This window comes from Achroia grisella, unplaced genomic scaffold (genome assembly GCF_030625045.1).
Source record: "Achroia grisella isolate CSIRO2021 unplaced genomic scaffold, CSIRO_AGI_Agris_v1 utg558, whole genome shotgun sequence".
In the NCBI taxonomy this organism is placed as follows: Eukaryota; Metazoa; Arthropoda; class Insecta; order Lepidoptera; family Pyralidae; genus Achroia; species Achroia grisella.
Genome location: NW_026712938.1, coordinates 2,188,706 through 2,211,939, shown reverse-complemented (window position 1 = coordinate 2,211,939; position 23,234 = coordinate 2,188,706). Strand labels below are relative to the sequence as shown.

The window sequence follows — 23,234 nt, the reverse complement described above, 5'->3', positions numbered from 1 at the left end:
AACGTGATTGTTCTTTGTAGCCCTTAAGATTATATAATTAATTAGATTATATTAATATAATTATAGTAAACATATGAATATTTCTAATTATTAACATAGTATAAAATAAAGTCGCTGTCCCTGTCTGCCCCTATGTGTGCTTAAATCGTTAAAACTACGCAACGGATTTGAAAGTGTTTTTTTTTAATAGATAGAGTGATTCTAGAGGAAGGTTTATATATATAATACATGTACACCCGGGCGAAGCCGGGGCGAATAGCTAGTAATTAATAAATCACGGGATCTTACCAAGTTTTATTTTTATCGAGATCCCAATATTTCGGCAGTGTTTCAACCGCCATGGTCACAAGTAAACTGACCTGATTTCTAATAAATTTTATATTGTTTTCTTATAAGAATACATTACAAAATCTATTAGCTTGATACTAAGCTAAAACACTAATATGATAATTAATCTACTACTATATACTGTATATAGTAGTAGATTCAAATCTATTTGTAGTATATGACTCTGAATATCATACTACAAATCGATAATGTACTACTAAATTCTGTTACTAAGTTGAAAAATTACATATACATAGATGTAGACTTTCATAAATAATCAAATAAATATTTTTTACAATTTTTTGACAATAAACATCCTTAATTACATTTCTTGATATATTTTTATAATAGTCATATTCAGAATATGATGTTAAAGAATTAATTTATAAATTTTATATAGATAGGTATTACCTATTTATAATATTGACTAATTCAATCATTATTATTTCATAATTTAAATATTTTGCATACCAATTACATTTTTGGCGGGACATATAAGATATATACCCTCATTATGTACCGTGTACACATTTAAATAAATATTTATTTTCATTACTTTATTTTCCTTTGTTTACAGATAGCAACTTCGTTCTGGGCAATGCTCAAGTGCCTGCGTACCCAATCGTGTATTGTTCGGATGGCTTCTGTGAGCTAACTGGGTGGGCCCGAGCACACATTATGCAAAAAGGCTGCGCGTGCAAGTTTCTACATGGACCAGACACTAGAGAGGAGCATCGCCATGAAATCGATATCGCTCTCGAATCCAAACACGAACTCAAACTCGAACTTATATTTTACAAAAAAATTGGTGAGTTCCAAACTTCATTAATACACTATATTATGTTAATTAGGTGTTTACTATACTTTCATATACCTACTCCGCTAGATTCTTATTTTTTTATACACTTGAAATGACAATAAATTGACGGTCCATCTAATGATCATGGTAACCGCTGCCTATATGACACATATTATATTAACTAATTCTTAAAAGTTACATATATATTTTTTTTCCATAAACGAACTAGCCACAATGTTATTTACATTATAGCTAGTTCGTTTATGGAAAAAAAATATATTTGTAACTTTTAAGAATTAGTTACAATTACGACAATAAGGTGACATTAACATTTTTCAAATTTATTCTTATTTTGATAGCAGTGTTATTTTGCTTATTTTGCAGACATACCGTTATACTATGATAGTTTCGAAAAAAGAATGAAAAGTTTTTTCTATAATTGTAAAGGCAAACTAATTCAGATGATGGTACACTATAACCGTAACCGAACCTAACCTATACGAATGATTAGTACTACCAGTACAATAGGCGGGCTTCATGCTAATATAGATATATAGCATTTTCTACCAGCCAGCTTTAAGGAGTATACAATATAGAGATACTCGAAGGCGGTTTGGTTTTATTAAATCTATTGTTTTATAAAAGCAATACCGAAAATATGGAATATTATATTATCTGTGGTACTACGGACATTACACTACCATCATTACATTATCATGTGACATCCGTAATACCACTTAAGCCTTGCCATTCCAGAGATCTAAATGTTATTTACTGAAATTTCATTGCCTAATCTGCATCTTATAACTATAGCACAGCTCACAAAACAAGCTGCTTGGTGACTGAAATAGGTGAAACTGAGGAACCCAGGTAGGCTTGTTACAGTCTAGTGACATTTTATTTAATTAGTAGGGGAAATGTAGACTCAATGAGAATTGTGTTAATAGGTTTAATTTTCTGTCGCCATGACTATTCCCGACAGTGTAATATCAACAAGAAGTTGCAAATTCTTGCAATGTATTATAACTATATTATGACCCAAATAACTGATTTTATTTATAGCATAGAGAAAATAATATTTTTCTATAGTAAAAAGAATAATATAACTAATTAAAATACGCTAATTAAGATTTCTAAATTTTAATAAAATCCAACTGGCCCTTATCACATATGTGTGCTTAGTTAGGATGTAATATTATGTTATCTGTGGTATTACCAAACAACAAATTTTTCAGTATTACTGAAAAAACTAACTTCAAATTATTTCCTATCACATTCCTGTTTCAGATTTATTGTGTGTCCAATTCCAAGGCAATTGGGAGTCTATTATAGATATAATTACAATAAATTCATTCAGAAGTGTATGCTTGAATAATTACACATTCCATAGAATTTCGCCCCATATATTTTTTCAAACTGGTTATATTCCGACAACGTCAGTCCAATCAAAATTTCACATACGAACTGATCAAAGCTACTTTTTTAATTCCACTTCAAAGCAACCTAGTGTTTGATTCGGGTCAGGACCGGAAATCAATTTATAAAATCACAGACCTTTTCTCTTTAAGTCCTCCGTATTTTTATGTTGGATATATGTTACCTATGACTCGTCAGCTGGTTTTCCATTGAAAAGATTACATTTTGAGTTGACTTTCATATTGACAAAAAGAATTAGGATAATTTTAAATATTAATTTTCAAACTGTTTTGCAAAACATCCTCCAAGCAACAATCGTAAACAAAAACCAATAAGAGGTTTACGATTCCATTCGACAAAATTAAACTTTTACAAGCACGCAGATGTTTGTCGTCACCATTCATTTACTGCCTCTAAGAATCAGATGGTAATAGTACCAAGAATACATACAATCATTTCAGAAACAAATTTTCTCTTTACTACTAGGTACTTACTATTTTATATTAATACGTCTTTAAATACACAAATAAACCTTGTTGTTCGTTGAAAATTTTATAATTTTAAATATAATATATTTTTACTCCTTTTTTATCGTAGGTACTCCCTTTTGGTGTCTTCTCGACATCGTCCCCATTAAGAATGAGAAACGAGAAGTGGTTTTGTTTCTCGCTTCATTCAAAGACATCACCAACACCAAGATGGCCGCCATGAACTCTAATGAGGATTTTGATAGCGGTAAGTATAGACACTTATAAAATATGATGATTCGAATTTAGAATAAAGAAAAATATACTTACTGCAAACATTATTATTATGAGTGCCCTATTCTGGGTCATTACGTGACATTGATTTAAGGCTGTTTGATGATAATAAATTAATAATAAATAATCAAAGTTGTTGTCGGTTGTGCATTTGTATTAACTCATACTGAGCACGTTGTTTTAGTGCTATAGGTACTTCTATAAGGTTGATAGCGTTAGATTGAGCTCCTGTAGCTCCCAGTTGGGCCGTAGCGAGTTGCGAGCATCACCGCACGGTAAAGTTCCTTACGACTGTTTGTTTCAAGTATCCACTATGTACTTTCTAGTAGCATTGATCGAATTAGTCTGTAGACCGTCTAAGTTGCATTACTTTAATAGATGAGTTTGTCTTTATTGTTCCTTAGTACACTTCACCTGACCTACACGGACATAGATTATAAAAACTGTTTAGAAAAGCATACTATGGTTATTGTATTGAGGAGAAATTATTTATTTCTTGTAATATTCTGACAATGGAATTTTTCTTGTCTCTACCAACAAACCTATATTTCATGCTTCTACTTTGGTATCACGATTCGGTATCAACTCACATTTCATACAATCATTATTCTCTCACATTCAGTCATTTAATCCCTAACAGCACAACAAACGCACTCAGAATTACTTAATTAACATTTTTCTTGTACTATACTTAACATATCGTAAACTATTTGTCGTTGTTGTATTCTTAGTTTCAATTATTAAGTATTTGAATCTTTTCAAAGCTCTGATTATGTTCATTTTTGTTCAAGATATTTATATTTACAACCCGATTTAATATATTTTAGTATTTGACCGAATAAATAGAATATATAACTACGTTATTACTAACTTAAAATATTTAATAGTAAACGAGAAGAATATTAAAATATTTATCAAGACATTTGCCTCATAGTACAGAAATAGGACGCATCAAAATTTATAATGGTTAACAAAATTCTTCAGACAAAATTATAATAACTCAATTCACTGAATATTTATTAACATAAATGTTCCATTATACAAAAATGAAATGTTAAATAAGTATCTAAATAAAAATGAGCAAAATATTTCTTACATTTTTATTAATAACAAAATCTCCAGAAACCTTGTCAACGAACTTGTAACAGGTTATTAGTTACATTATTTTTAGGTCGACTTATTTAAGAAATGCCCGATACCAGTATTAAACCCAATAAAGTACCGTATATTTTTTCTTCTAATGATCTATATCTACAAAACTTATAATTGTCGTAACATACATTATATTAATTTATTGATTACCAGAACAGGAATTATATTTTATTTTACGTATAAATGCTGTGCGGAATCTTTTGGAGTCACTACTTGCAGTTAAATTTCCAACATTTCGTGTAATTTTACTTGTTACCAATGTACAATACATTGTCATAAGAAGAAAATCTATACAAAATGTGTCATGTTTGTTTGTATTCATATTTTCTGGAGATTTTACGAGTTGCTGTTCATTGGCATTTAAATAAAATATATATGTATACTAGATGTCATTTATAAATATATATTATATTATTTATAACTCTGCATGCATTTGTTATCGGCGTTTGAATTTATTATATTAGACGTGTTTAGATTTCGTGAAACTAGTTCTAAAAGTAAGTTCTCTTAGTGAAATTCACAATATCGCTGAAGTCATGACCCCGGCAGCATCAAAGGTTTCGCGACACTAGTTTTGCTTCACGTTTACACGTTGAAGTTGTATACGTTACGACCCTAGTGAGAGTTTTATTGAATAGTTAGCTCGGAGCACGTAATTGTTATGTGAAACTAATGCATGAATTAAATTACAGTTTTAGGTATACCTACGTACCTAGAACTGTAGATGAATTAGAGGCATGAACGTTCTCGGTACTAATTCTGAATGTATGCATAATACACTAATTGCACATATATTATAGATTTTTATATGTTTTTACTTATATTTATATATATATTAATATTCTTACAAATAATTATATTCTTTCTTACTGTATTCACTTTACTATGTTTGTTCATATCGCCTCTATTATATCTCTATTTTTTTATAATTGTAATATTAGAACAACTTCATTTTAGTTTGAATACGTTGTGTATAATTACACCACTATTAGATTATTCTACTGGTCATATTCGTTAGCACTGTGAATGAATGAATGGATGCACCATTCATTTCAGATTACTTATCAATATAATAATACCCTAATGATTTACTTCAGGTTTTGATAACTAAACTGAAATTGTTAATACCTACCATTTTTTATTATTTTAAAAGAGTAACAAGATCTTACCATACAGTACAGGATAAGGTCCCGTTATACTTTATGTAATTTATTAGTATCAGTAAATAAATTTTAAAAATATATAACGTAGATAATACAATTTACTCTTAGTTCTATCTCCTGTCATACCCATTGCATTAAGTAGCTGGTGATATTTACATAAACGCTAAATCTCGTATAATTTAATGACTGAAAAGTTTAATTTATTAAATGAGACCTTCAACCAATATGAATATTTTAACGAGATTTGGCTTTATTTCCACATTTTTAAATTAAACAAGATTTTCTATTGTACCTTAGCTTAGAATGACCATTAACATTTAATTATAGTATATCTAATATTATTTCGGAAACTTGCTTGTTTCGACTAACTCCAAATATATATGACTCAAGTAACAAAAGAAAGTCAATATACCATTTATCGTGATTAAGAAATCTCATTCTACAGCCTAATAATAAAGAGAATCATGTTTGTTCTTCTTTTCTATTAGATACATATGTGTATATATTGAAGGTACCAATGCCAAGATAGTAACAGGGTGATTTATACGTGCAGGAGCCGCGGTGCGGCCTTCGGCTGGCGTGGTCACTCTAGCGTTATCCCCATTTGTACCCGCAGCGGCACTCTTGGGCGCCCGGTTCCGCGCTGAATCTAGTTGCCTACTTCCAGACCCGAATGGCAATCTTGACCCTGAAGCGCCCTCGCCCGCCAACATGGGCAGAAGGCGTTCGAGGGCAGTACTTTACCAGCTTTCAGGACATTACAAGCCAGATAAAATGAAGACAAAACTTAAACTCAACAATGTTAGTAAGGTAATCTTTTACAAAACACTCATTAAGCTTCATCACTATCACATAAGTTATAATATGGGGAATAGGTTAATTGCTATCTACTTGACTGTCTTTTTTTGCAACCAAATATATTTGCAAAATTAAATATTTGTTATTAAGATTAATGTCCGTTGTTTTGCAATATAATTGCAAATTTAAATTATACATGTTATGAATAACGTGGAATAAAATAATTTCTTTCATATTTTAGAATCTATTACACTCTTCGGACCCACCGTTACCTGAATACAAAACGTCGGCCATAAAGAGGTCACGATTAATAATATCACATTATGGAGTTTTCAAAACATTTTGGGACTGGCTCATTCTCATAGCCACATTTTACGTGGCGGTCGTTGTTCCTTATAACGCCAGTTTTGTAGACGAAGGTCACCCCAGAATTAGTGTAACAATGGATGTCCTGGTTGAAGCTTTATTCATTACTGGTTTGTACCTTTGTTGTATATTTGTTTCGCTTATAAAAAATGTTGAAAACCCTAATTAATTATCTTATTTTAGATATATTACTTAATTTTCGTACAACATTTGTAAGTAAGAAGGGCGAAGTGGTATCAGATTCGAAGGCGATAGCTCTTAATTACATCCGATCCTGGTTCGTGGTGGATCTCCTGGCCGCGCTCCCATTTGACCTACTTTACGCGTCGGACGTGTACAGCGGGGCGGTAAGCTAACTAATTAATTTTACGGTGTTGTTATTTAATTAATACGTAAATGAGCACTTTCGATTGGTTGGCTTCTTGGAAAACAACAGTAAGTTAACAAGCAATTTAAAGTTGTCTCTAAATCGGTAGACCGCAATTTGAATTAAGATTTCTGTTTCAGGAATCAACACACGGCAACGTTCATTTAGTGAAATTGACGAGGTTATTGCGACTTGCACGATTGTTACAAAAAATGGATCGTTATTCGCAATATTCTGCGTTAATATTGACACTGTTGATGCTTTCATTTACACTGGTAGCGCACTGGTTAGCCTGCATCTGGTTCATAATAGCTGAGAAAGAAATTGAACATCACAAGCACGAAATTTGGGATTTAGGTAAGTGAAAATTGTCTAATGAATTCCTATTTGAATGTAATACCTTAAATTTAAATTCACCCCTACTTTACTCCATTAATAAATCTAAATAAATCTGAATTAAACTCGCCTCCTACCCAACGGGAAGAAACGTCTGAATCATAATTATTCTATTAGTATGTAGGTATTGTATATCTTATCTGAGTGAATTATGAGAAATTATTTTCTGAGAATATATCTGAAAAAATTAGGCAATACCTTAATGGGAATATTATTCCGTGATCTACATCGATTCTATTATATATTAAACTTTATTGGATACATATCTATCTCTTTTTAATGCCTTGTCAACTACTTTCCATTATTTTTAATTACTCATATAATGTTGACTTGATGAAATACTAAATCAATACACTTAGAAATACTTCCATATTTTCGTGAAACATTTATTCTTTCAATAATTTTCTCTACGTTAAAATCTTAGTAGAATATGTGTGAAATGATACGAACTTCTTAGTATTTTATGGATTCCCTGTGCGGAAGCCAGGTCCATCGTGTGGCAGAGATGGAAACTCTGAGCAATTCCCGGGACTTGTGACCTCGGCTGTAGTGAGCAGTTACCCCGTCGTATGTTAACATTCACCGTGAGGTATTCATAATGTTCCGATACTTTCATTAAAATCTACCCATAACTATTGTTAAGGGAAAACAGAGTTGAGGGAGGTCAGTCCAAACCATAACTTCAATGTCTTCATGACAATTGCATCTAACTTAGCCAGAGAAGTTTTACCGACATATACAAGGAAAGACCAAGATAGACGTGAAGGGAGATAGTTATAGTTTTTTCAAATTTTTTTTTTGTTTTTTTGGTGTCCTTAATTGTAATGATTAATGAAAAATGTTTTCGACAACTGCTAGGGATAGTGTCCTTTGTCATCTGTCTTTCTAAAAAGAAATTTCTAAGGCACTCTTTACAAATTGGTGGTGCCCCTTTGCCCACTTATAGAGAGTCCCGGATCGTAAAAAGTATTACGCCTACCCAGACAAAGGCCTTGGCATTTCCTTAGTTTTGCTCAATAGCCCTCTGCTTGGACCGGCTACACTGTACTACAATATTAATACAATTTATAGTTAGCATTTATATATTATACAAGAAACCTATGATCCTGTTATATTTTTTAATATGGAGTATAATTAAATTGTCTAATATTATCAGTAGTGTAATCTTAATTTGTTATTTATTACATACTTATAAATTTTTATTACATATTTTAGCAAATATAAGTATTTTTATATATACAAATTTAAAATTCTGTCGATAATGACTACAAAACATTAATTTATTAAAATTGCTTGTCTCCGGTGAAATATTCGATGTTAAATTGACCGTGAGCGTAACCCCGGACCAAGGGAAATTGTAATCTGAATTCAGCTGAAGCAATATAGACAACGTGTGATTAATATTTCAAACTCCAAATTATACAAAATTTTATTATGAACCTCGTATTATGAAAATTATACAGCTCAAAATATCTAAAATAAAATAACATTAAATTTAGTTAATGAGTTAGTTTTTCTGTTCTATAACCGCTACCAATATGTTGCAGAAGTAGAGGCATGATATATAGCATTTTTGTACCTTATTTTTAGGTTTGGAGTTGTAAATAATATGACTGTGACACAGTACTAAAGGGTTTGTTCCTAAGATTACTATTAACAATGTTTCAAATTTTGAAATTTATTAATATCTACCTCAATGTTATGATTGATAGGAACAAAGATTCTCTGTTATAAATAAATTCGTAAAACAAAAGCTTTTATTACGATTTTTCAAACTCGTTTCAGAGGTAGTTAATCTCGATACCAAGTTAAGTGCTACGCTAAAAGATCGTAACTTTTTATATGTACTTACCTACATAAATGCATACTTATTCGTTTATGTTTATATTTATTTACCATCAAACGCAAAGCAATAGCACTTTTTTTTACATTCATGTATATCTTTAAATTGTCTTATTTATTTCTTTACAAAGATATTATAGTCATCAGATTACTAATCTATGGTTTGCACTACGAGGTCAGATATATGCTAATATTTTTCTTAAATAATCTGAAGGGGGAAATAGGTGATGAAAGATTGTGTAGCCGAAGTCACGAGTAACAGCAAGTACATATTATGATAATTAATATCTTATAATAATGTAGAGACTGGTAGCACTTAGTAGTAAATAGTCCAATAATAATTGTGAACTTCGAAGTTTGAATAATTAATTAATTATAACAATTTGTCTACAGGGTGGATCAACAACTTGGCGGAACGTCTGAAAATGCCAATTCCCAATATATCCCATAGTGAGACGTACGTCACTGCGCTCTATTTCACATGTTCTTCGCTGACGAGCGTGGGCTTTGGTAACGTTTCCGCCAACACATTACCAGAGAAGGTCTTTAGCATAATAACTATGCTAATTGGAGGTATGAACTTTAGTTATAGTACGCACTCTGTATTTGACTACTCTTGAGGATAATAGTTAATTGCTTTTTATATATCAATACTCCAATGTTACAAGCTATAAATAAATATGTTTTTGTAATCCATAATAATGCAGTTGATACACCTGCCTGCACTAAGGGTATACAGTGGCAATATAAGTTCAGATCAGTTTACGGATCTCAATGAATTAACCACGACGGCTTCCAGGAGGAACCGCGTGTAGATCGATCTAATATGGTACACTGCGAACGATGTAGCCATTATTCCGCGTTACTAACAATCCGCTTTCCTCAAACTACTTAACTAACCACACTGTCATAAAGTCACAAATAATTATAGTATAGAAATTTAAGTTTTTTATATAGGTTTCATAAATGTTTCCATTATGAAAGGGTTTTCTGATAGTCCTACTTTCTAAATGGAGAGGCATTATCGAATTCCGAGTAAGCAAAGCTGCAGTAAACAGACAGATGTAAATAAATTGATAAAGTTTTTCTTCACATTGTTGACACGCGTCCTACATTGTCCAACTTTGTTTTACAATAGCATTATTTATTTGTAGGCACCACGTATCCTTACTTATTCTGTGAGTGTGTTGCTAGATTGGAAAATACTACTAATAAAACTTCATTGATTTAAGTATCACATTCGTAAAACTTATTAGGTATTTGTAACATTCCTGTACGCGATTATATATATTTACATAAGTACTATATTTAAATAAAACTAATCTATACATCTATACATATAAATAAAATTCGAGTGTCAGTTTGTAATATTTAAATAACTGTTTTTTACTAAATGCATATGAATATAAATACGGTACATACACCAAATACATTTTTTACAATTTTTGTCTGTCTGTCTGTCTGTTTGTTTCGGCTAATCTCTGAAATGGCTGAACCTTTTTTTAACAGGACTTTTTTTGGCAGGTAGCTGATGTAATAAGGAGTAACTTAGGCTACTTTTATTTTAGAAAAATAATGTTAAATTCCACGCGGACGAAGTCGCGGGTACAGCTAGTATTTAATAATACTGTAGCATGTGTCTATCTATATATATTTTAACGGCCTCGGTGGTCAGACGGTTTAGAATATCTCTAATTGTTGTTGTTGCTTCCAATTGTTGCGGGTTCGATTCCTAACACGGTATAAACATATATATTAATATAAATAGGATTGTTTGTATTGGTTTGGGTGTTTTCTATATTTTAAGTATGTTTTTACAAAAAAAATGTATGTATCAGTCGTCTCGTAGCCATATGTAACACAAACTTTACGTAGTTTGGCCCAGGTAGCGCTGTGTGAATTATCCAGGGTTATTATTATTATTATATATAATAAAAATATGATATATTGCTGTTTTATAGAAGAATACGATAAAAGCTGTTACTGAAGAACTTTACCAAATACAATTTTTGTTAAAATTTTTGTATGTGTATATGTTTTTGTATGCCATTTTGAAAAAAAGATAGGTCGGTTTCATGGTCACTATTATACGTAAGATTCAATTAAAAATTTATGTTTTGGTTTACTAAGAAAGAGTTATTTGGGTACGAAGACGAATATTCGACTAGTATATTATATAAAACTGTTCCATACCTAATAATACTGTCACATAATTAGATATATATGTATACACATAGTTGTACTACTTTGCATAATAAAATAGAGTCACGTCATCATGTTTGCGACTATACACAGACGGATCCATTTAGGAAATGAATATTACAAAATTGGCTCAACTTGGCATAATAGGTTGTGCTTTAGTATTGGTTATATGGTGTAGGTACTTATAATATTTTAGTTTGCGAAACACGGGTATATTCCAGGAAATAACTGTAATATATCATAAAATTTTCCAAATATCATTACAAATATTTACGTTGTGTAGGTACTATTTATACAAGCGTATATACGCATATCCTGTCAAATAAACATGCAATAGTTCAATCAAATATATGTACTGTGATAAGTATATAAAACGTTACAGTATCTATCTAACACAGCCTGTTTTGTGACATGTATGTTTTGATATGTATGTATGTTGTGACATGTATGTATGTTGTAAAAGAAATGGGTATTGTTTTGAGCTAAAATCTCCAGTCAAGTGTTTAATTTTTATTGTGTATATTACGGAGTGGAAACTACATTTAAGTAGTATTTATTACGTTTATCTTTTTCTAATAATAAAGTCGTAAAGTCATGACAATTGAGCTTTCACGTAAAACAGCTGGAGGAATTATAATGAATTTTTACAAAGTATGTCACATACATAGACTAAAAATTATAAGAAAAATGGGGAAGTAACGGGTAAAATAATTAATTGCGTGAAAACTTTCAACACACCATCTATAATTGTATATATTATTTAATTTTAATATTGATTTCAGCACTGATGCACGCCGTCGTATTCGGTAATGTAACAGCCATTATTCAGAGGATGTACTCGCGCCGTTCCATGTACCAAACAAAGTGGCGTGATCTGAAAGACTTTCTGTCCCTAAACCAAGTGCCAAAGGAACTAAAACAGCGGATGCAAGATTACTTTCAAACCATGTGGTCTCTTAATCACGGAATAGACATCCATGAAGTAAGTATACCTAATAAACAATAGCATTAATGGGCGTATTAATATTTGGTTTTATTATTGCTAGCAGCTTACCTATTATTCTATTTATAAATCTTATTTTACTACTCTTTTTTACATCATTTATAACTACATATTACTTACGCAAGCTTACTTATGTACGTTTTACTACGTAAGCTTTTTCCGAGAAATGTACCTATTCCTAAAATTATTTTTTTGTATTTTAAACAATTATACTAAGGAATCTCGCTCCAGTCACAACGATAATACGTTTACTAGTTACAGTGTAATTCAACAGATAGTTACTATTCGTTTAACATAGAACTCTCATAACGTTCTTTTTTGGGAAAAATACGCATCAATCTCGTGTAGTCCATCAGCCGTTCGATATCTCACCTTACTTGACCTAATTAAAATTCGATACCTGCTATTAATATAAGTAAGTTGTAGGTTATTTTATAAACTTATATAACATATCATAAAACATTTTGTTCAATAAACAGTCTTTGAAAGATATTTATAAAAATTTTCATATGTGTAGATAGCTACACATATGAAAATTTTTATCGGCATGTATAATTAATATTTTTATCTATTTGCATTTACGCAGCAATGACTGAATTTTAGTTATACGGGATCTCATGGATATTGAAAAACTGGTTAATGTACCAGATTTCTTAAAACATATATGATAAATTTGTGCAAAATTAGACCTGCATACTTTCATAAAAATTCTATACTATAGTTGTACCAATAGAATATGATTATCTATAACAAAGTTTTTGCTAAAATTGAGGTTGAGGCTAAAAATTTACACAAATGGAACGCCGCGATGCGAAGCCGGATAAAATAACAATTAAAAGCTTTAAAAGGTTTATTTATAGGATAGGTAAGCCCATATATGTAAACCGAGAGACAGATATAAAAAGCATGATTTACTTAATAATATATATATTAATTACACTTAACATTTCTAATGTTATCTCTATAATATATTTTATATAGCTGACGTCGTGCTATAATTATAATACTACATGTTATTTATTAATGATAAGTATACTTAAATTTTCTCGTGGTTGTAACATTACAAACTAAACACGGAAGATTTTCATTCAATGTAATTTATATTACTCCTTAATTTGCTTTAAGTACTACACCATATAATTCGTTGCCTACAAAATATTTTTAAGAATTAAGTACTAAGAGGAGTGTGCGTGTGGAACTGTGGAAAAGGACTGTGAATACTATGTATCACAGGCCTTTTCATTTCTTTATAATACACGTAAAAATGCTTGTAAAATTGGAAATATATCTTCTAATACTTTTAATATTACAGGCAGTTTTGACATTACAGTATTACTCCCAATAATGCCAGAAATGCTAATAATGCCAGTAATCCACGCATCATAGCAAAAAACTATCTTTTTTATAGATGAAATAAGACCGTTATATATTATTGTAAGTTTACTACTTACATATAGTGTAACTACATTTTAACATGGATAACTCATTTTAAAAATCTATGTATGTATACCTAAAATACTGTAACTAGGAAATTATCTATTTTAAGCCTCATTTTATAATTACATAATTATTTGTCTTCAATTTTCAATGATAATAAAAAAGTCTATTTTTATTGAGAGTATATGTCTGAAATATGTAAGCATGTAATAATTAAAATTTGAATTTGAATGAAACAAAGGATATGTTTATATAATATGCTTGTTTATTTATTTATAATATAATGAGCAACTCCGCGGAAACTACGAAATGCGACGTTATATAATGAATTTGTAATTTAAACTTAGAAACTCTCTAGAGGCTGCTTAGGAAACTCGATTATCAAGCAAAAACACTTTAAAGCTATAAACTTTGACTAAAGTTAACAGCATAGTTAGACCACATTTCTGCGCTCTTAACAAAAAGCGTCTAACAACTCTATACTCGTATATAGGATGATCGCTTATAGATCGAAATTTAATGTTCATCGCTTTGAAGTCGTAAACGAGACGAACCTACTCAGTCGAAAATCTTATTTTATTATCTGTTTACTATGGGTCTACTTATTTTAGACATTGAAGGAGTTTCCCGAGGAGCTTAGAGGCGACGTATCTTTACATCTTCATCGGGAGATATTATCACTTCCGATATTCGAGTCTGCGTCCCAGGGATGTCTGAAGTTGCTGTCATTGCATATCCGAAACAACTTTTGCGCCCCAGGAGAATATCTCGTTCATAAGGGAGATGCCCTTACATATATTTACTACATATGCAACGGTTCTATGGAAGTGATGCAGAATGACATGGTGGTCGCAATTCTAGGTGAGGAATTCTACAAATGTTGATAATACTAGTGTTAATCGCATGAATTAATTCAACTATTGTAATCAAATAGGGAAAGGAGATTTGGTGGGATGTGATATGAATACACATTTGCAACCCTACAATGGGACGGGGCAGCCCCAACCTAATAATCCTGATGTGGTCGTTAAATCGAGCAGCGATGTGAAGGTATACATATTAATTTAGATGGTATTATTAAGCTTTTGAATGCCAGACATTTCAAGCTACTAAGTGTACTAAATTAGATAGGTACCTACCTACTGTTTTCATTAATGTCTGTGGTAATTTAAATTTATTGCGTAAAGGTTGAATGTAGTATAAATTAGCATCTACGAGTATTATGAACTTCGCAAGTGTTTAACGACTATCTCTAAACGTTACACCGCCTGAGGAGTCTATTGTATATATTAATAATTTTTATACACATATTAAACTTAATTAAATGTCTTTAGGTTTAATTAATTTTTTCAATAATACAGAAAGTATTGATATAAACTTCTCAGTAATACAGTCTAACATGTAACTATTGAGGTATATAAATAGGCTTTCTTTTATTTATCCTTATGAATACTCGACTGATATGAGTATCAGGAGCAAAAATAGGACATACAATCCATATAATGTTTGTTTTAAAAATATGACATTTTTATTATAGTATTTCCATATGTTTATAGAAATTGGATGCGGTAAATATTTAGAAGCCAAAAATATTATACCTACTCCTGCAATTTTTTTTATGATATGTACATCTATTTATTTTCTATAAAATTCTATTAAACAATTTACTGTCTATTAGTGTATTGAATTAAGGCATGCAGTTAGAATACCTAAGTAGTTTATGCAAAGATGCATAGATTATTAGTATTTAATAAGAATTTTATATTAAGAAAGATTATATACTTCACAATTCTAAGCTCAAAGTATACAAAAGTATTTCACTTTTCTATACGAGAGCGACTTGAACTAAATTGAACGCCAATATTTGCATGCAAGTCAAGAAGCTCTCGTAAAATCCGTTATGTATATAATATACCTAAAAGTATTTACCTTTTTAAGTTATTTATCTTTAATCCTGTTATTTTAAATGTCTTCTTTCAAAAGAGTTTCGCAATTTTATACTGCTGATCTACATATGCACGATTTTATTAGATTTTCAATTCTAATAAAGAGCTAAAGTGATGTCTTTTGCATACCATCAGACCCACCGCCTATCTCCTTACTACCTGTAGGTAGTACCACCTTCGAACGAAATTAAATCACCGCTCGAGTCAAATAACGAAATCAAATTGCTGCTAAAGAAAATCTCTCATTTTGATGCTATTCATATTCCGCGTTCAATTATCTATCTACATAATTTATATTAAATAAAGTGTAATTTCAATATCCACTGGCGGCAAGAATTTATTTAATATCAATGACGTTTTATACTTTGGAAACTTTTCAAATAACATTCAAAAGTTGCCTATTCAAAACAAAAATAATTTTATATTACGTAGCGTATAGTTCTAACTCTGATCGCAAATATCTATATTCACATACACAGACACAATAAGTTATCACGTAATTCTTTATTTTATGTTACTACGTTTACAGGCTTTAACCTATTGTGACTTGAAATGTATTCATATGGGTGGTTTGGGTGAAGTACTGCGTTTGTACCCTGAATATCAACAAGAGTTCATTCACGATATACAACACGACCTCACTTACAACCTAAGAGAAGGTTATGAAGCAGAACAGGAGTCTGACGGTAACGGTCATCCTTCACTTACTCTGCCGTCAATATCAGAAGACGACGAGAACGCTGCCGAGGATCATGCTCTATCACCAAAGAAACCAACATCAACTGCAAACAGCCCTCGCCATCCTAAATTCAGGTTTTAAGAATTATATATATAATATCTACTTATTGTAAATATCTATTGGAAATGGTTTTCTCTATAAATTTACCTACGTATATAATATAGGCAATTCACCACTAATTCTAATCTTGAAATCTCCGGTTTCTGAAAACAGACACCATTAATCGAGTTTATTCGAATTAATTAAATTCAAGCTCCAATACTAGTTGTGGGCGGACTAATACAACGGTTATAATAATTTAGAACAATTAATTTTCAGATCGGACGGCCAACAGCGCCTTTCTCATCGGGAGTTACGGGAAAGAATAGAGAGGCAGCGCTCAGTTGCTACGCCGAAGATAACGAGGGCTGATTCATTGGAAGGCCTAAACCTAGAAGTGCACAACACGAGGTCATCAGTGGAAAGATTGGACACACAAGTCTCCAGTCTACACCATGACGTCGCCGCACTCAGCATGGAGGCAAGCCAAATAGTGATATCATACTCGCTCAATACTGTTGACCCATTTGTCACGTATCTACTAAACAAATTCTTATCGCCGTGATATCATTTAGATACAAGGCAAATATTATAATGTGATTACGTTGCCACATAGCAAATATACGCATTTATTGTCGGTACATATTACAAAGCAATAATTAGATACTGTTGTTATTGTATATCGTGGCTATATAGGTTAGTATGTAATTTAAAGATCTGGATAAATTTAATATTATATGTAGAATATATATTTATATTGAGTCTAAATCTCGGTGTTAACTTCTTGCCTATTTTATACGTAGAATCTATGTACTTTGTTATTTTTTTAGGTTTCTAATAGTATAATTGGGTACAACGAACTCCATGTGATGATAGGTACTCTGTTCGTTCTTCCACTCATCTGCCATAACGGTATATTCCAGATCCTACTACTATAGTATAGGTTGTCAAATTGAGTACGGATAGAGATAATGTCAGCTCTAACTTTTAAAATCTATTTATTTTTGTTAAAGATATAAAACATTTTAGGATTATTACTGTTATTGTTGTTTTTAGGTTCGAAATGCGATCCAAGCTCTACAAGAAATGACAGGGCCGGCAGGCTGGCACGCAGCACACTCCAACCCAAACTTACAATGGAACGCGCCACCCAACCAACTCGCGCGCAGCTGTAGCCATCCACCAGACGTCTTCTGTTGGGATCAGGCAAGCTTACTAGCTCTAATATTATGTAAACATACTATACGAATTACGTATTGTATTGTATAATGTGTTACAACAGAAGGATTCTTTATTGATACTCTCATACTGTCATTGTATCTGCTTTGTCAAAATCACAGTAGTGAGTAATCTTCTATAAAATAGTTTCCTTAGACAGTTTAATAAAGTTACCCTCCTTTTTACAGCAAGAGAGACCGCTTACGCCTGAGAGACCGAAAACAAATAGAAGTACACAAACGGAACCATTTCTTCACTGTGTCACTCAGTATATCATAGAACATCCTGCTACAGTCATGCTATTACTGGGTTTAGACCCAATGGCCAACCTTACGCCTGTCATGACACAGACTCTAGATTATTATGACCCCCGACCTCGTAGGCCAAGCGTACTCGAACAAATAGCAGAATCAGAAAATGGGAGTCAAACTCCGTCCAGTTCAGCCAGCGAGAAATTTGAAGCGACTAGAAGCCTTAGTGGGAGTGCCAAAGATCTCGATACGCAACCAGAGTTAAAAAGGTTATTAGAACCAGAGAGGTCGTCAAATTTAAAGAGAAGTAGACACTCTACGAGTGACCTACAAGACGCCTCAGAACGCCTCATGGCGATTAAAATCTCTCATCCTAGCACAAGGAGTCTAAAATTTAATATTAACAGTTAAATGAATATTCCATTTTCATAGTTATTCTATGTAATAACATTCTGCTCATTAGTTGTTAATAATGAAATAAACTATTAGTTTTAATATACTTTTAAAAAATTGTATAATTTATTATTATCTACTTCTCATTGTGATTCGCTTGTTGTTTGCCTGATTAGCTTACTTAAAATTTTTATACTTGTTACTTTTTTCTATCAACGAATATATCTAATATTGAAACCAATTTTTATCTTCGTATTTAGTACAAGATGTACATATCAAGTTTAATAAAGGTTTTATTGTTAGCTTAGTGGTATTTAGATATTCTAGTCACTGGTTAAAGATACATTAATGTTGAGAGTGATTAGTATTAAGTATACAATCCCCGAAACAGCACGCTGAAATATAGTCTAATACAAAGGGGGACCCTGTAAACACATCAGTTTTTTATGTTACATGGGTACCAGGTACCTATGTAAATATATAAATAGCAAATATAGGATATAAACATAAATAACAAAATATTTTTTGTGATGAATGTATAGATTAATATTATTAAGCCATCGGTAGTATCTTCTATCGGTTTATAAGTAGGACAATACTATATACGATTTAGGTATGCCTAAATATATGTATATATATGTTAACATGTATTTATGTATAACTCAAAATGTCGTTTTAACTAAGCCATAACATTATGGTATGTAAACCATTATACTTCAATGTGTCAAATTTGAATGTCTTCCTTTCTCTATACATACCTAAGTCATAAAATCGTCGAATATGAGATCGGACTCTGGCCTCATGTAAATCCCTATTATAAGTAGGTACAATATATAATATTAATTACTTTATCCATACAACTATTTTATGCAATGATTATTTAACAGTTTTATTGCTTACTATTTTCTTTTATATACAGTAATATATTTCATTATTATCTAAACATTTAATTTCTCAATGGAATTCAACAAAAATCAATACCTAGTGGGTAAACCCTATCCATGAAAAAACAGAGTTCGATAGTAATAATAATATTATTACTAACGATACCATACGATACGATCGAACGATGAATCGGCGAACCTATCAAAATACTAAGCGTATAAAAAATATTGAAAAGCAAAGGATAGCTACTTTTTTTATCTGTGAAAAAAATAAGACCGAGCAAGATTTTGAATTTTTGAAATGGTGACATATCTTATTCTTTTTATTAAATTATTGTACCCAATCAATAATTTCTATTAAATATATAAGTAACTTCGTTTAAAAAGTACGTAAAAGTATCTAAGTATGTTATAAAACATGTACCTGAGTCGTACTTTCTACTTGCCTTAATACTACTATTGCAGTCTATCAATTGTTAAATACTATAATATTTGTTGAATTTAATAAAAATACGTAATGAAAGTAAACATTCTGCCCTTTCCTTTTAAAATTTACGTCCTCCCGATATGATTGTGAGATATCTTCCTCCATGATTCATTAACGTATTACATATACATTATTATATTTAGATTGAGTGTTTAGATTATTCTAGAATGGATGATGAATATGTTGATAATGTGCAATTATAGCTTTAATGATTAAAAATCCATTTAAAATTAAATACTTTGTAAGCAATATCAATAATAGTGACCATTATACTTAGCTGTGTACCTACACTACCTACTCTATACAATTCATATAGAATGTTGATGTTGTAATAAATGGAACTGGCAATTTATAACCAAATGAGCTCAAATCTGCGTTTTACGTATATTTTTCAATTATATCAAAAATAGATATATTTAGATATATCTTAGAATTATATAAATATTAATTATTTACTACCTATACGCTTCTACGATGTTAAAATACGTTTGATTTGGTGTGATAGGTAATTATGCAAAGTAATCATGTCATGGTGTAATGGAATCCAAATTATCTTCGATAATAATTGATATAAGAATGGAAACGCTTATTAGTATAATTGAATAATAATCGTGGTGTACGTTGTATAGAGCCCATGAATGTGATAAGATGTTGAAACACGTGCAGTGCCTAAAATTTCATTGTATTATTTACTTTAATCTTTAACTTTTATTGAAATCTAAACTACTTATTACATTGCGCATTATAAATATGCGTAATAAAAATATTTTGTACATATTATTGTAAATCTTTATCTTGTAGTACAAAAGATTAGTTACCGTAAAATTAATAAAGACAAATTGATGTTGATTGATGTGTTTTAATTCCTCTTCATACGTGTTGATTTTATATTTAGAAAATCAGTCCTAATTTTTATGAATAAAATTAATTTGAAAAATTTCAATTTGAAAAACAAGGAATAAATAATAGTTAGGTATACATTGGTCTCAAGAGGGCTCACAGAAAAGACAGAAAAATGTGTATCTAAATAATGTGCAAATATTTAAAAACGGAATAATGGTCAAGCTGCCAGTAACAATGTGTAGTAGTACAATATTGGAATTAATTTTGTTTTTCTGAACTACTTGTATATGTTGAAACGAAATGCATTAGTAAAAATATAAAAGAAATAGAACTTATATATTAAAATACCTTGAAGAAGTTGTTGATAAAAGAAATTGTAGAGAATACAAAATTTACCACTTCGTGTAAGGCGAATACCGACTTATAAATATTTGTATAGGTATTGTTACATTTTTTACTGGGCTCGTACCGATTACAACTACAAGTCACTTACTTGATAATGATACTGGCCGCCTACTGTATTTTATGAAAGTGTTCAATATAATATTTTTGTCTATATTAGAACAAACAAATATTTATATAAATAGGTATGTGAAAGCAATACCGCTATTGAAATAACTAATGTAGATATCTAGGTACCTAGTGTTTTGTTTTTTATCTTTTCGTTTACTGTAAAATTAATCATTATAAACAAACTTTCTACTTCTCTGTAATTGCTGTTTGAATGGTATTTTTAATTTAATATAAACATTCTTAGTATTATACGTAGTAGCACACCACTGAACATATCCAATTAATCATAGTTATGTAAGCACTTACTAAAGTTATTTTAGTAAATCTTTAGCTTTAACAACGTACAGTAAGTAATGAAACGTAGACGTAAATGTAGGTCGTGCGAGCCGAGCACTGCCTATTTTAATTTGCCGCTAGTCGGCAAAGCGGATAGGTACCTACCTAGCCGTAAGACTTTCCGTGAAATCGTACGTTTTAAAATTTCAGTTTATTTGCAATTTGTTTTTAAAGGTAATAATGTTTATGGAAATAATATTAAAGAGAGATTCTTATAAAGATCATCATTAGTCATTAGAAGTCATTTAATACTTGGTTTTCTCTGCCTATGTCGTCAAATAGAAACAACTGGTCTTAAAGATAAATATAGAAAATCAACATAATGGACAATCTGTACCATTACCATTTATGTGACACGATTCATCGCATTGCAATAATAATGACGTGATAATGAACTAATAATGACATAGGAACAAGTTCAGAAAAATGTTCTATATTTGAGTTCTTGATGTCTAAGTGGAATAAAACTTTATCAATAAATTCAAAATTTTGAGTAAATCATGTTAGGTAGTAATCTTGAATACAAAAATATTCCATTGAATTTGTTTGTACCTACATATTTATTTGTAAATAGTGAAGTTTCCACTATTTATACACACACACAAGTTACGAGTAGCACTGGTAATGACAGTAGGTACCTACTTGGTTTCGAAATTTATATATTTAACTTTAAGACAAATAAAAATGAATAGTCTACTATACTCGCAGCCTATTTACTGAAAACCAGGTCTTGGAAACTATCAGCTGAAACGTGAAATGCAATTTTCTCTTGAATCTAGCGGCTACGCTATTACGCTACACGGCTACGAGTCTACGAAACATTTAATTTGTCATATTCCATTTACAAAGGAACTATGTCTGTTTCACTTTTAATAGGTTTTTTTAAAAGAAAACAATTCTGTAAGTCTAGTCATAAAAAACTTATTCATTGTTGTGAAACAAAATAAAACTTTTGTAATTATAACTGTTATACTCTATTATATTTTTAAATGATGAATCATGGTCTGGATAAGCTAAGTTTCCCCTATCATTAATTAAAAATACAACTAATACCTATTCTACAGAATTACTTCAGAAATAATATATTTTCAAACTAAACAAAAGATCTACTTTTTATGAAAAATTATTGCTTTCCACTGATGTAATCGGAAAAAGTTTTTATTTTATCTTTGTGGTACCTTAACCTACCTGCCACTTAATAAGCGGCAAACTGCAATCTAACATTTTTTGAGATTATAATAATAATAAAACTTTAATATTTATCTCAGTTCAGGTAACGATGTAGCAAGGAGAAATAAATACACAATAATATTCACATGAGGTACCTATATGTTTACTTTTCCGACTTATCGCATAATTCTTGCAAATAAATCAAAGACACGGTATCTACAAGCATACAAAGCTTGAATTGTTACCTTATTTACAGGGCGTATCCTGATACAATGTTTTGTTTTCCTGTGTACGGAACTAAAAATATTCAGGTATACGTATTACGTATAGCTTTAGGGATGAAAGTAATATTTCTTAGGGTACCTATGTAGTAACAACAATAATAC

At 30.8% G+C, this 23,234-nt stretch overlaps 1 protein-coding gene across 5 annotated transcripts in view; it reads left to right on the top strand.

The window, feature by feature from the left end:
• The window catches only part of LOC131848399 (potassium voltage-gated channel subfamily H member 8-like), a 78,626-nt gene extending 58,425 nt beyond the window's left edge, over nucleotides 1-20,201 (top strand). For 2 of the 5 annotated variants that reach the window (XM_059198231.1, XM_059198230.1), the window contains 14 exons: nucleotides 905-1,135; nucleotides 3,140-3,277; nucleotides 6,172-6,428; nucleotides 6,658-6,892; nucleotides 6,966-7,129; nucleotides 7,290-7,506; nucleotides 9,781-9,960; nucleotides 12,372-12,571; nucleotides 14,641-14,890; nucleotides 14,964-15,079; nucleotides 16,505-16,788; nucleotides 17,033-17,234; nucleotides 17,810-17,959; nucleotides 18,160-20,201. In XM_059198231.1, the coding sequence (XP_059054214.1) occupies nucleotides 905-1,135; nucleotides 3,140-3,277; nucleotides 6,172-6,428; nucleotides 6,658-6,892; nucleotides 6,966-7,129; nucleotides 7,290-7,506; nucleotides 9,781-9,960; nucleotides 12,372-12,571; nucleotides 14,641-14,890; nucleotides 14,964-15,079; nucleotides 16,505-16,788; nucleotides 17,033-17,234; nucleotides 17,810-17,959; nucleotides 18,160-18,633 (3,098 nt within the window). In that variant the 3' untranslated portion in view covers nucleotides 18,634-20,201. Of the gene's footprint in view, nucleotides 1-904; nucleotides 1,136-1,930; nucleotides 1,997-3,139; nucleotides 3,278-6,171; nucleotides 6,429-6,657; nucleotides 6,893-6,965; nucleotides 7,130-7,289; nucleotides 7,507-9,780; nucleotides 9,961-12,371; nucleotides 12,572-14,640; nucleotides 14,891-14,963; nucleotides 15,080-16,504; nucleotides 16,789-17,032; nucleotides 17,235-17,809; nucleotides 17,960-18,159 lie in introns of those variants that run through there. The other 3 variants (XM_059198233.1, XM_059198232.1, XM_059198235.1) reach the window with 3 other exon arrangements.
• Nucleotides 20,202-23,234: the final 3,033 nt, after the last annotated feature.